Source organism: Chrysemys picta, chromosome 3 (assembly GCF_011386835.1).
Source record: "Chrysemys picta bellii isolate R12L10 chromosome 3, ASM1138683v2, whole genome shotgun sequence".
Lineage (NCBI taxonomy): Eukaryota > Metazoa > Chordata > Testudines > Emydidae > Chrysemys > Chrysemys picta.
The window spans coordinates 139,552,051-139,565,483 of NC_088793.1; the positions used below are offsets into that span (position 1 = coordinate 139,552,051).

At 43.7% G+C, this 13,433-nt stretch overlaps 1 protein-coding gene across 10 annotated transcripts in view; it reads right to left on the reverse strand.

The window, feature by feature from the left end:
- Window positions 1-13,433, reverse strand: part of AKT3 (AKT serine/threonine kinase 3) — a 303,148-nt gene that overhangs the window by 139,110 nt on the left and 150,605 nt on the right. For 9 of the 10 annotated variants that reach the window (XM_065589153.1, XM_065589151.1, XM_042848392.2 and 6 more), the window contains 2 exons: window positions 7,603-7,714; window positions 6,343-6,487 (listed from right to left, as the gene is read on the reverse strand). In XM_065589153.1, coding sequence (XP_065445225.1) covers window positions 6,343-6,487; window positions 7,603-7,714 — 257 coding nt within the window. Of the gene's footprint in view, window positions 1-6,342; window positions 6,488-7,547; window positions 7,715-13,433 lie in introns of those variants that run through there. The other variant, XM_042848401.2, reaches the window with a different exon arrangement.

A 13,433-nucleotide genomic window follows, 5' to 3' on the forward strand; every position in this document is an offset into this window, starting at 1 on the left:
CAAAATATCCCCGTAATCCTTAGAAAGAAGTGTTATTTATCAAGGCCAAAACAGACCACTGTGATCATCTAGTCTGACCTCTTGTATAACACAGGCCACAGAATTTACCTGAATTAATTCCTGTTTGAACTAGAGCATATTTTTTAGAAAAATATCCAGTCTTGATTTAAAGTTTTCCAGTGATGGAGAATCCACCATAACCCTTGGTAAATTGTTCCAATGGTCAATTACCTTCACTGTTAAAAATGTGTCCATTAATTCTAGTCTGAATTTGTCTAGCTTCAACTTCCCCCCACTGGATCATGTTGTACCTTTGTCTGATGACTGAAGAGTCCATTATCAAATTCCTGTTCTCCATTAAGGTACTTACAGACTGTGATCAAGTCACCCCTTACCCTTCATTTTGTTAAACTAAATAGATTGAGCTCCTTGAATCTATCACTTTTACGCAGTTTTTCTAATTCTTTATTCATTCTCATGGCTCTTCTCTGAAACCTCTCCTCTTTATCAACATCCTTCTTGGACTACATTCTTTGTTCCTAGATGTATATATTTACATTTGGCAATATTAAAACACTTGTGTGTTTGTGCCCTGCCTCCCAAGCAATCCAGAATGTTCTCTATCAATGACTTGTCCCCTTCATTATTTAGCACTCCCCAAATTTGTGTCATCTGCAAGCTATCAGTGATGATTTTACGTTTTCTTCTGGGTCACTGAAAAAAATGTTAAATAGCATAGGGCCAAGACCCAATCCCTGTGGAACACCATAGAAATACACACACTCAAAGATTCCCCCATTTATACTTATATTTTGAGACCTTTTAGTTAGACCGGTTTCAGAGTAGCAGACGTGTTAGTCTGTATCCACAAAAAGAACAGGAATACTTGCTCTAATAAATTTGTTAGTCTCTAAGGTGCCATAAGTACTCCTGTTCTTTTTTTAGTTAGACCATTTTTAATTAATTTAAGTGGGATGTTAATTTTGTATCATCATAGATTTTTAATCAAAATGTCATGCAGTACTAAGTCAAATGCCTTCAAGAAGTCTAAGTATATTACATCAATACTATCACCTTTATTCTTGAAAAACCTGCCGGTAGATAAATAGAGGGTTTCATTTTCCATGACTGTCTATGCCTTTTACCTGCCCTAAATCTACACAACTGTGTTTAAAGATGAAGTTTATGATTTTAGGTAAACTTTTTGAAAATGTGATCATTAAATAATCTGTATAAAATGCCACACCTGGAACTGCACAAAACCTGAGAGCTATGGGCAAGTGACTAAATATGTTCGCTGATTTAGCACAGGAAACTCAGAGGCATAAAAAAGAGAAGTAAAAAATTGCCAGTGGCTGGGACACAAAGAGCTGTGGGTCTTTCCAGCTAAAGCAAAGATAATTGATAATGGTGACCTCCAGAAGTTTAAACAATTTGATCATGCAAAAGAAGTTTTTAGGACAAAAGAGAAGGAAGAGGATTAACAGGTAGAGATCATCTCAAAAAGGACCTAATCAAGAATGCTTCTTTTACTCGGTTTTAACTTTATATGATGATTTTCTTACAAAAATCTTTAACCAGTTAAATTTTTAGTGAAGGCTTAGCACAGCAGTTCTCAAATTGTGGGTCAGGACCCCAAAGTGGGTTGCGACCCCATTATAATGGGATCGCCAGGGCTGGCATTAGACTTGCTGGGGCCTGGACCCGAAGCCCAAGCCTCGGGTGCTGGGGCTCAGGTTACAGGCCCCCCACTTGCAGCTTAAGCCCTTGGGCTTCTGCTTTGCCCCCACCCCACCCTGGGCGGAGGGGTTCGGACTTTGGCCCCCCCATGCGGGGCGGTGGGGCTCAGGCAGGCTCAGGCTTCATTCGGTCCCCCCTCCTGGGGTCATGTAGTAATTTTTCTCGTCAGAAGGGGGTCGCGATGCAATTAAGTTTGAGAATCCCTGGGTTAGCATCATTCCTTTCCTAAAAATATTTTACAAGTTTTTTCCCTCCAATTATAGATGTAACTATACATTAAACCTGTATTGATTTATTGCCACATTGGTACTATTTCAACCAGTTGACATACTAACGTTGATTTTGATCCATCAATTCAACGATTTTTCTTTTCTCGCTCTCCATTAGTTTTTCTATTAACTCAGGCTTAAAATCAGTTGTGGTTTACTTTTTCTTTTTTATCCTTATTTATAGAAAATTTAATGTGTAATAATTGTTAAAACTCCATAAAGACTTTCAAAAATATAATCAACATTATTTTACATATATTTTCCATGTGAATATGCATCTGTGAAAGTTCATAAATCAGAAACAGGCTGTATATTATCAAAATGTTTTAATTAGACAGTGACCAGCTATCACCAAACTCTAATGTTCGATCCTGATCATAAATATATTTCTCTAGGTTCTAAAAATGAGGGATAGTTGTTCAAGTAATTACATGCACCCTTTCTCAGTATTGCACAGCTATCATAATATATCTAAACCCCTGAGGAGTAGCGGAGAACTCACAGAATTCCTTTGTCTTCTAAATTAAAGAGCCTTCTACCATCAATCTATAAATCTTATCCACATGTAGGTAGTACATGATACAGCTACTAGTTAGTGGTGATAATTACTCTATTGCTGAATAGCAGTAGCTTCTTTCATAAATTGATGAAAGGGAGGGATAGCTCAGTGGTTTGCGCATTAGCCTCCTAAACACAGGATTGTGAGTTCAATCCTTGAGGAGGCCACTTAGGGATCTGGGGCAAAATCAGTACTCAGTCCTGCTAGTGAAGGCAGGGGCCTGGACTTGATGACCTTTCGGGGGTCCCTTCCAGCTCTATGAGATAAAAATATATGGAGATATTCCTATTTTATTTGATTGAAAATGGTTCTTGCAAGGAACAGCTTCAGAGATCTTTGTCAAGACTGGAAACCAGAAAGGGTCATAAATTATAAGGATAGTATTTTATAAAAAAAAATCCTCTCAAACATAAGAACCCTGTCAAAATGTTTCTTGCAGATTCAGGACCGAACAGAAATCTGGAGTACTGAAAGTTCTAGAAATGAGCAGAAGATATTAAGAATCTGCACAGTGTCTGGACAGAAGAGGGTTTGAGGTCCAACAGAAATTAACCTACAACCTCTTCCAGGGAAAGACTGACTTTTGTTTTCTATATCATACAGCACCAAGCACACCATCAGTTAAACAATACTAAACAATATTTGATAACAATGAATGTCTCAGCTACTTCAAAAAAGAGTTCCAAGGAAGCATGACCAAAATTAAATAAAACTAACAAAATATGTATATTAGGAATTAGATCCTTGGACTTTCAGTCCTGATCTCTTCTTTTCACTAAATACATATACCACTTCTAAAAGTCAGAAATCTGTGTGACTAGCCAAAGCCTCCACAAAAGGGATCATCTCTTCCCTCAGAATCATCACAGACTGGGGTGAATACAGTCTTATCAAAATCCATTCAGAAAGTTAGCACAGCATCAATGAAGAAGGAAACACTTTGGTCTAGATGAAGACAGTTATAGGTATGAAGGGAAGGGCAGAAAGCCAGTCCTATTGTAAGAATCTGTAATCTAATATCTCCACAAATGAAACTAAAATCAGTGTTATCATGGATGTAGTTTTCACACATGCCGAATCAAAGCAGATATTACAAAGGAAGGCAATAGCCTTGGAGGATTCTGAGTAGTGACTTAACAGCAGGCCATGGTCATAGATCTAGTGGTGAAGACAAACGTCTCTTCCTGTTCTCTTACTGAGTTTACCAGAGGACTTAGAGATGGCAAACAGTGCAGAGTAACACAGTGAGGCCTGCCAAGGAATACAATGGCTGGATATTGGGAGATTGAAGAAGCACCCCTCAACCAGAGGAATGAAAGAACTGGGTAAAGGGGCAAATATCCATTCACCTGAGGGTTTTAGGGAATTAGACTCTTGAGGGGCTTCCATCGATTAGATGAGGTTCTCGTCTCTTGTCCCTCACCCTCACCTCCTATTTCTCCAGTGTTCTGGTCCTATTTTTTTTTCTTACTTCTTACTCATTCTACATCCTGAAGAACAAATTTATGAGGTAAGGGAAAGATGGAGAGAGCAGAGTTGCAGGTTCCATACTTCTGTTGTTGGAAGCCAAAATAACTAAGAAAGGTTCACATAGTTAATCCTTGTATAGAGCTGATTGATTCCACTACTGATGTTTTATTTGAAGGATGAGAAAGAGAATAGGCTTTACAACAAGTTGTGAAAAACTCATAAGAATATACTCTGTGCATAAAGGGACGGATTCTGTTCCTATTTAAATCAACAAGAGTTTTGCCATTGATTTCAATGAGAGCAAGATCCTGCCCATAAGGAACAAGTGCATAGAGGAACAAAAACAATCTTCATATCCTAATCTAGCATACTGTATTTCAGGATTCTAGTGATGGTATTAGCATTTTATAGCTACAATATACTTTAAGATTTTAAAAGTTATTTATGAAAAGCACTACCTTTGATTTACAGAAGTACCCAGACTGAAGATGATGGAGCCACTTCTATCAAAATTAAATCGTACTCTAAAGATCATTTTATTTACAGACTCAATTTACTACATTTCTAGAGCAGAGTAGTCCCATTTCTGTGTATTTGTTTCTTAATCTGATTATGTTCTTATGCTCATAAGTGTACCATATGGAGCAGGAACAAGCAAAATTCATTGGGCTTAGATGTAGAATCATGTGACAAAGCTTCTGTGTGTAGGACATATTGTACAACAAACCCCTGATGTTAAACAAACCCATATAGAAAAAAAAATAACAGGATAGATGGATTATATGGTTATAAATTGTGGTTCTAAGTATACCAACAACTGTAAGACCGTCACAAAATCATATGTCTATACTGATTTCTAACCAGTGAATACTATCTTTTTTCCTACAGAAAAGTCTTTAATAAAAGAAGCAAGAAAAAATATTCTGAATGATTAACATTACTATAGTATTCAGGACTGCTGGCTGCTGACTCTATGGACATACAGGGAAAGTGACGATACACCCTGTATTAAGGTTACTTAAAATTTTTCACTTTTAAAAAAATTCTTGAAACTTTCTTTGAATTTTGGCAGAGAAATAGCCATAGGGTCATGGATGTGCCCTTTACTGGCCTCAAAAAACTCTATTCAGATACAGCTGAGTTATTGGGTACCAAAAAAAAATTTCCCATCTGAGGTTAGCTTTGTACAGCTTGCTTTAGACTTGCTGCCAAAATCCCTCAACATTCTGTAACACTGTACATGCACTCATCTCAGGCATCTGACTTCAGATTTCACAGAGAGCTCATGTTCTCAATAGGACACAGAAAAAAAATTAATCTTCCCTCCTCCTACTCCCTCCCATCCCTTTTGGACTATGGAAAGATGTACTGCACAGTGACAAGGGAGACCATGAGTTTCAAATGCACTTCTTATAAATTGTGTTAATAATTCTGTACTGTTGACAACCCTTATTGATATGCAATGTCTTATACTCCACTGAGAAGTTACATAAACTGGGAATAGTACTCAGATCTCTAGCCAGGCAGACCCGAATCCCTTCAATTTAGCCACATTTCCTATCAGAAGGACCCTGCCATATCTTTGGGCATGCTGTTTGTAAAAGAGTGCTAAATCATGTATAGGTAACCCACTGTTTCATTATGTTATATCTCCACCTCTAGTGGCTGGTTGACATAGGACTCTTCCTGTTAACTGATGTAGTTTGTCCTGGAGCATAATTGGTAGAAGTCTGTGCTGCAATGCTAAAAGCTCAGGATTCAAACCTTCCTGAGGATACATGATGAAGAGATTGTTACAGCTGCACATAGCAGGTCCTGGGTTTTGCCTTATTAAAAACTAGAGCACAGATATTTTGCTCTCTGTGAAAGACGAAAGTCATTAAGAGCCAAATCCTACTTCCTTTTCTCATGCAAATAATAAATTTCTTTAAATGGGACTATTTGCATGAGAAAGGCAAATAGTTTTCTTTAGGGCAGCCCCTATTTCCAAATTTCTAGAAAAGTAAAAAAACTAAAAGGGAAAATGTGAAAATGTATAATGAATTAGTTGATAATTTTTTAAACCCTGGCACAGGCATCAGTTGCCTGAAAGAGCGAACTGTGGGCTCAAAGAGTGAGTTATATTAAAATAACGAAACCAGAGGTGTTCAGCTTTAATAAAAGAATCGTATACTTCCATGCTTTAGGGTAAACAAACTTTTCTATAAATAACTGTCTTTGCATATTGCGTCTATACAAATACACAACTGTACACGAGCTATTTACATATTAAGAATCTTATCAATTATCTCTGTATCCGGTTACCTTTCTTTTATGATGGGTTGTGGAAGCATCCATCTCCTCCTCTCCTATATTGTCTATCTGTGATGTTGGACTACAGTTCATTCTCTCCTCTTCTTGCCTCTGAAGCCTGTCTGCTACAGCTTGGATGGCTTCTGTCCATTCTTCCCTATCAAGAATAAACCCAAATTCCTATTAATAAAAACTAACAAGGCTTGACCCCTTCTGCAACCAAATATTTTCTAATGAATGCACACATAGTAGTAGTATTTTACCTGCAAAGTTATTATGCTACATAATAAAGGAACTACTGAAGTAATTTGCTTCAATTTACTCCCATATACTACATAGTCTGGCAACTGGTACATGCTCTAGATCCAGCAGCATAGGATATATGTGCATGGTAGATTATATCACAATAATTATGTGTGTTTGATTTTGTAAATACTTTAATAGCAAGTTAAATATCTTAATGAGGCAAAGTATAGCTCAGGGTTTAGGGTAGGCAGTATTCTGCAATCTCTATACTGTCTATGTTTCTTGATGGGCTTTTTAAAGGAATATCACTAAGAAACAAGAATTGCACAATAGAAGGCAATGTTGGGCTTTTAAATCAATCTAACTACCTTTAAATGTGCGTATATATCTATACTAATATAATATTAACAAGACTGAAAGGAAAGCTAGTAGCTATGCAATTTCTAAAATAATGCCAAACCATGGTATTAATCTCCACTGGAAGTGGGCACTAAAAATAACAAGGATCACAATACAGCTAAGTAATGATACTTACATGGCACCTCATCTCATGTCTCCTACACACTTGTCTTGCGAATGAAAAGTTCATTCTTATTCTTATACTTAAATAAATGTGTATATATCTACTCTAACAAGGAATTGTAATTATAACTTAAGATATAGTCATAGAATATTGCATTTTCTGACAAAACAAAAGATATACTGAAATGAAAAGAAATTCAGAGCTACTGAGAGAAAAAAATGTGTTTCAAATTTGGTTTATGTTGCTGAAGATGTAACACTTCAGAGACATGTCATGACACAACTTTGGATAAGCTGAGCACATTCTTTCCCTTAAGTTATATAAAGTTCTTATCGTATACTTGATACGAACTAGGAATATTTTACAAAGGCTAATATATAAATTCTTAAAATAATTGCACACAAATAATCAGATTATGTAGTAATCAAAATCAAGACTTGTGCCATACTGGTAGATGTGCTGAAACTTCTGCCCAAGAATTTGGAAGACATAGCATTCCTCACCGTTCCTCTGGAGTGTCTACATGAAATGTCCTCTCTATGACAGTTGTCCACTGAAGACATCTAATAATAAATGTATTTGGCTTCGGTCGCTCTGTTTTCATTAGCTGGCATTCTAGAAAGATATAAAGGACATTTTTTTTTCTTATAAGTATTGCTATTATAATATGGGAAGAGCAAATAAAATTGTTTAGTTACATTATACATAGTTTATATACACATCCAGTATTTATAAGAGGCTATGGAACGAATTACCCAATGCCTAGCTGAACTTGGGGCATGGATGAAAGCTAGTTAGTTGCAGGCAAGATTGAGATAATATTTGTGGGCTGAAGGAAACTTCCAGAAGAGTTGATGGAATTTGTATCAGTGTCTCTCATACAAGGAGAGTGATCTCCATTTGCAAAACAGGTGTGCAACTTGAGGGTGATGTTAGATCTTGGACTGCTCAAGGATGCCAAGGTAGTGCTTGTAGCTAATGGCACCCTTTTCCATCTGCACCTGCCAAGATGAATGTGCTCTTTTATCTGCAATGCAAACCAAGCCACAATTATTTATGCCGGTGTCACTTTAAGATTAGATTGCTGTAGTGTGCTCTCCATGGGGATACACCTTAGGACCATTCAGAAGCTGAAGCTAACAGAACGTTGAAGACAGCTTATAAAGAACATCTTATGATCTGCACAGTCTTCTAATAAGCTTCCAGGTGGAATTCAAGGTGTTGGTTTTAATATATAAAACCCTAAATGGTCTGGGAGAGACTAGCTTCTTTCCCCTGGTATTCTGCCACAGTTAAGATTAGCAGAGGGGCTCAAGATGGAGCTCCTTCAATATAAAGAAGAGGGAGCTGCTGACAGGACATTCTCTGTGAGTGGTCCTCTGTTTTGCAGCTTGCTCCCCCAGCTCTGCCAGAGCCATATTTTTCACCTTTCAAGCATACTGTAAAGCCCTTTTTTTTCTCAGTTTGTTAAAGCTGCTGAGATTGCTGAGAGTTGAGGTGCATATATTTATGCTGTAATTTTAAAATGTATAAGATAGTTACCCAGAGCACTAGATAGGCATTTATCAATGTATTTTTAAAAACTGAATACATTAAACATAATAAAATAAATATTTGCAATATTGTACATATGAACATACATTAATTCATAAAACTATATTTGCTGTACATCCATAAACATATTCCTATACAATGAATGGTAATTAGAAGTTTGCTTTTTCAAGTAAATTTTTGCGAGAAGAGAGTTATGTTTAAGTTAAATTCTTCAAAATTACTTAGGGAAGGAGTAAGTTCATCCAGATCTTCCCATATATAACTGAAAATCAAGACAAAATAGATAAGGCATTTCAGAGAACGAGCTAGACGACAGTTACCTTTTCCGTAACTGGTGTTCGTCGAGATGTGTTGCTCATGTCTATTCCACAATAGGTGTGCATGCTCGCCCCGTGCACCGGTGCCGGAAGTTCTTCCCCTAGCAGTACCCATAGGATAGCGCCCTAGCGACCCCTGGAGTGGCACCTCCATGGCGCGGTTTAAAGGGAGCTGCGCGCTCCCCCCATCCTCAGTTCCTTCTTGCCAGACAACTCCGACAGAGGGGAAGAAGGGCGGGATGTGGAATGGACATGAGCAACACATCTCGAACAACACTAGTTACGGAAAAGGTAACTGTCTTTTCTTCTTCAAGTGATTGCTCATGTGTATTCCACAATAGATGATTCCAAGCTATATCTGTTGGAGGTGGGTAGGAGTTCACAAATTCTCGGGACCGAGCACAGCCCTGCCAAACCCGGCGTCATCCCTGGCCTGGGAGACAATTGCATAGTGTGAGGTGAACATGTGAACTGTAGACCATGTGGCAGCCCTACAAATGTCCTGAATAGGGACATGGGCCAAAAAGGGAGACGACAAGGCCTGCACCCGAGTCAAGTGCGCCTTCACAATTGGTGGCGGAGGGAGTCCCGCCAGGTCATAACAGGTACGGATGCACGAGGTGATCCAGTTGGAGAGCCGCCGAGTGGAGATGGGCCATCCTTTCAGGTGCTCGGCCGAGGAGATGAACAATTGTGAGGACTTTCTGAATGGCTTAGCCCGCTCCACGTAGAAAGCCAGATCTTGTCTCACATCCAGCGTGTGGAGGCGGCGCTCCTCACTGGACGCATGGGGCTTGGGGCAGAGGACCAGCAGAAAAATGTCCTGACCCACGTGATAGGCGGAGACCACTTTTGGGAGGAACGAAGGGTGTGGGCGGAGCTGGACCTTATGATTATGAAACACCACGTACAGAGGTCAGGGTCCTGAGCTCCGAGACCCGTCTAGCCGACGTGATTGCAACCAGGAAGTCCACCTTCCATGAGAGGTGTGACCAGGAGCACGTGGCTAGCGGCTCAACCGAGGACCCCATGAGACACTCCAACACCAGGTTTAGGTCCCACTGCGGGACAGGGGGCCTAACATATGGGAAGAGGTGATCCAACCCCTTAAGGAATCAGCCAGTAATAGCATGGGAGAATACCGTATGGCCCTGCACCGGCGGATGGAAGGCCAATATGGCCGCCAGGTGTACCTTGACTGATAAGGGCGCCAGGCCCTGGGCTCTAAGGTGAAGAAGGTAGTCCAGAATAAGCTGGATCGGGGTGGCCACTGGGAAAACGCCTCACTCATCTGCTTTCTAGGAGGACAGCCTGAACCCGTTCCAAGCATGTCCTTTCCTCCCTACCTAACCATTGAGCAGCCACACCGTGAGGTGGAGTGCCACTAGGTTGGGGTGGAGGAGGCGGTCCTGGTCCTGGGAGAGCAGGTCCGGGCGGGACGGCAACGGCCACAGTGGGGCAACCGCCAGGTCTGTGAGGGTCCCGTACCAATGGTGCCTGAGCCATATCGGGGAAATCAGAAGGACCCTGGCCTTGTCTGTCTTTATCTTTTCCACGACCTTGTTGATCAGCGGGAACGGGGGAAAGGCATAGACAAACTGGCCTGACCAGGACAGGAGGAAGGCATCGGAGATAGCGCCCCATCCCAGCCTCCCCCAGAGCAGAAACGGGGACAGCGACAGTTCTGCCGAGTCGCAAACAGGTCCATCTGAGGAGTTCCCCACACTTGGAAAAGTTTGTGCACCACCTCTGGGTGGAGAGACCACTCGTGCTGAGAGGAGAAGTCCCTGCTCAAGCGATCCGCCCACGCATTCCAGGTGCCCAGCAGATGGAAGGCCTGTAGGCAGATGTCGTGGGCTATACAAAAGTCCCACAGCCTGAGGGCTTCATGGCAGAGTGTAAAGGATCGGGCCCCATCTTGCATGTTGATGTACAATATTGAGGCCATGTTGTCTATGAGGACCTTGACCACCCAGCCCGCCAGGTACAAGCAGAAGGCCATGGACGCCAGCCGTACCGCCCTGAGCTCCTTGACGTTTATGTGGAGGGTCAGATCGAGCTGACCACAGACCTTGTGTCTGAACATTTCCCACATGGGCCCTCCATCCCAGGTCCGATGCATCGGACACCAGCTCCAGCAACGGGGTCCTGCCCCTGAACAGGACCCAGTGGAGCATATTTCTCGGGGAGGACCACCACGGTAGGGAGGTCGTCACTGGCTCGGGTACTGTGAGGACTTTGTCCATCCTATCCCTGGCCTGGGAGAACTCCGAGGCCAACCAGAACTGGAGGGGCCTCATCCTGAATCTGGAGTGACGGACCTCATACGTGCATGCCGACATTGACCCAAGAGCTGGAAGAACGCTCTGGCTGTTGTCACCAGAAACCTTGTGACCGTGTCAATGAGCCCATTCAGGGTCTCTAGCCTATCCGGTGGGAGGGAGGCTCTGGCCCACGAGGCATTCAGGACCGCCCCAATAAACTCTATGTGTTGAACCGGGACTAACGTGGACTTGGTGTTGTTTACCAACAGGCCCAAAGTGGTGAACATGGACAGAAAGACTGCCACGTGATCCTGCACCTGCGACTGGGAGCTGCCCTTGACCAACCAGTCATCCAGATAGGGGAAGATCTGGACCCCCGGTGCCTGAGGTAGGCCACCACCACCGACATACATTTCGTGAATACCCTGGGGGCACTGGACAGGCCAAACGGAAGGATCGTATATTGCTAGTGTTCCTGCCCCACCGCGAAACGGAGAAAGCGTCTGTGCCCCTCGAATATATGAATGTGGAAGTACGCGTCCTGCAGATCGAGGGCGGCGTACCAGTCCCCGCGATCCAGGGAGGGGATGATGGAGGCCAGGGAGACCATGTGGAACTTGAGCTTCACCATGTATTGGTTCAGGCCTCACAGGTCCAAGGTGGGCCTGAGCCTCCCTTTGGCCTTCGGGATAAGGAAATAGCAGGAGTAGTACCCCTTGCCTTTGAACTCCCTGGGTACCACTTCCATCGCTCCTAGGCCCAAGAACCGCCCCAGCTCCTGCTCGAGTGGAGCCTCGTGCGAAGGGTCCCCCAGGAGGGACGGGGACGGGGGGTGGCTGGGCGGGGAGGAAGTAAATTGGAGGGTGTAGCCCCGGGAGATGGTGTTGAAGATCCATCAGTCTGAGGTTAGCCGTGACCATTCCAGGAGGAAAGCACACAACCGATTGGAGAAGGGAAGCTTTATTGAGGGTGGATCCCTGATGAGAACTGGCAGGGCGCCTCCAGGCATCCTGTCAAAACGGTCCCGCTTGCTTGCCCTTGAAGGATCCAGGCTGGGGGGTAGGCCGAGACTGCCTCTGTGGGCACCTCTTATAGTCCCGTGACTTCTTATAAGCAGTCTCGTATTTTGAGTGGGTGGGCTGAGCAGGAGCCATGATGCCCCTCTCATGGACACCGCGGAGTCCATGGACCGCGCGGCCGTGTCTGCTGCATCCGAAGCCGCCTGCAGGGTTGCCCTGGCAGCCACTGTACCCTCCTCCACCAGCACTTTGAACTCCTTCTTGTCGCGCTCCTGGGAGTCCTCGAACTTGGGCAGGGAGCCCCGCAGATTAAACTCATACCGGCCCAGGAGAGCCTGGTGGTTCACCACCTGTAACTGGAAGCTCGAGGATGAATACATTTTTCTTCCAAAAGAGTCAAGGAGGCTGGAATCTTTATTTTTCAGGGTAGGAGCTGGCTGGCCCTGCTGTTCCCTGTGGTTGACTGACTCCATCACCAGGGAGTTAGGAGCAGGGTGGGTGTATAAGTATTCATGCCCCTTGGCGGGTACAAAATACTTGCGTTCCACTCTCTTAGAGATGGGGGCCAATGAGGCCTGGGTTTGCCACAGGGCATTCGAAATTTTCGCCACTCCTTCTTGGAGAGGCAAGGCCGCCCTGCCCAGTGCTGAGGAGGACAGCACGTTAAACAGGGAGTCCGAGGGCTCCTCCATCTCCTCTGCTTGGAGGTGGAGGCTTGATGCCCCCTTTTAAAGAGTTCTTGGTGGGCCCTAAAGTCCTCCTGCAGGATGGAGGGAGGAGGGACCGGAATCACTTCATCTGGGAAGGGTGAGGAGGCCGGCACGGTACTTTGTGTGTCCACAGGCACCAGAGGGTCCACCACCTGGTGGTCTTCGGGGATGGTGCCGAGGATGTACGTCCCACCGACTCCTTCCTCAGAGGTCTGGAGAGGGAGGCCGATGGTCCTTCTGAGGCTCCGGCCACCCGGGGCTGCGTCGGGGGCCACGGTGCCCACTGGTACCATTGGGCTGGCCATGGGGCCCGGTGCCACTGGCTGTTTGGCCTGGCCCATCGATGGACAACTACGAAGGGAGGCTGGGCGGACATACAACCTGCCGCTGACCGGGAGGAGCAGCGGCATCAGGAGCGATGCCGACCACGGGATGGCGATCCCGACATGGAGGACTAGTATCGTTAGTAA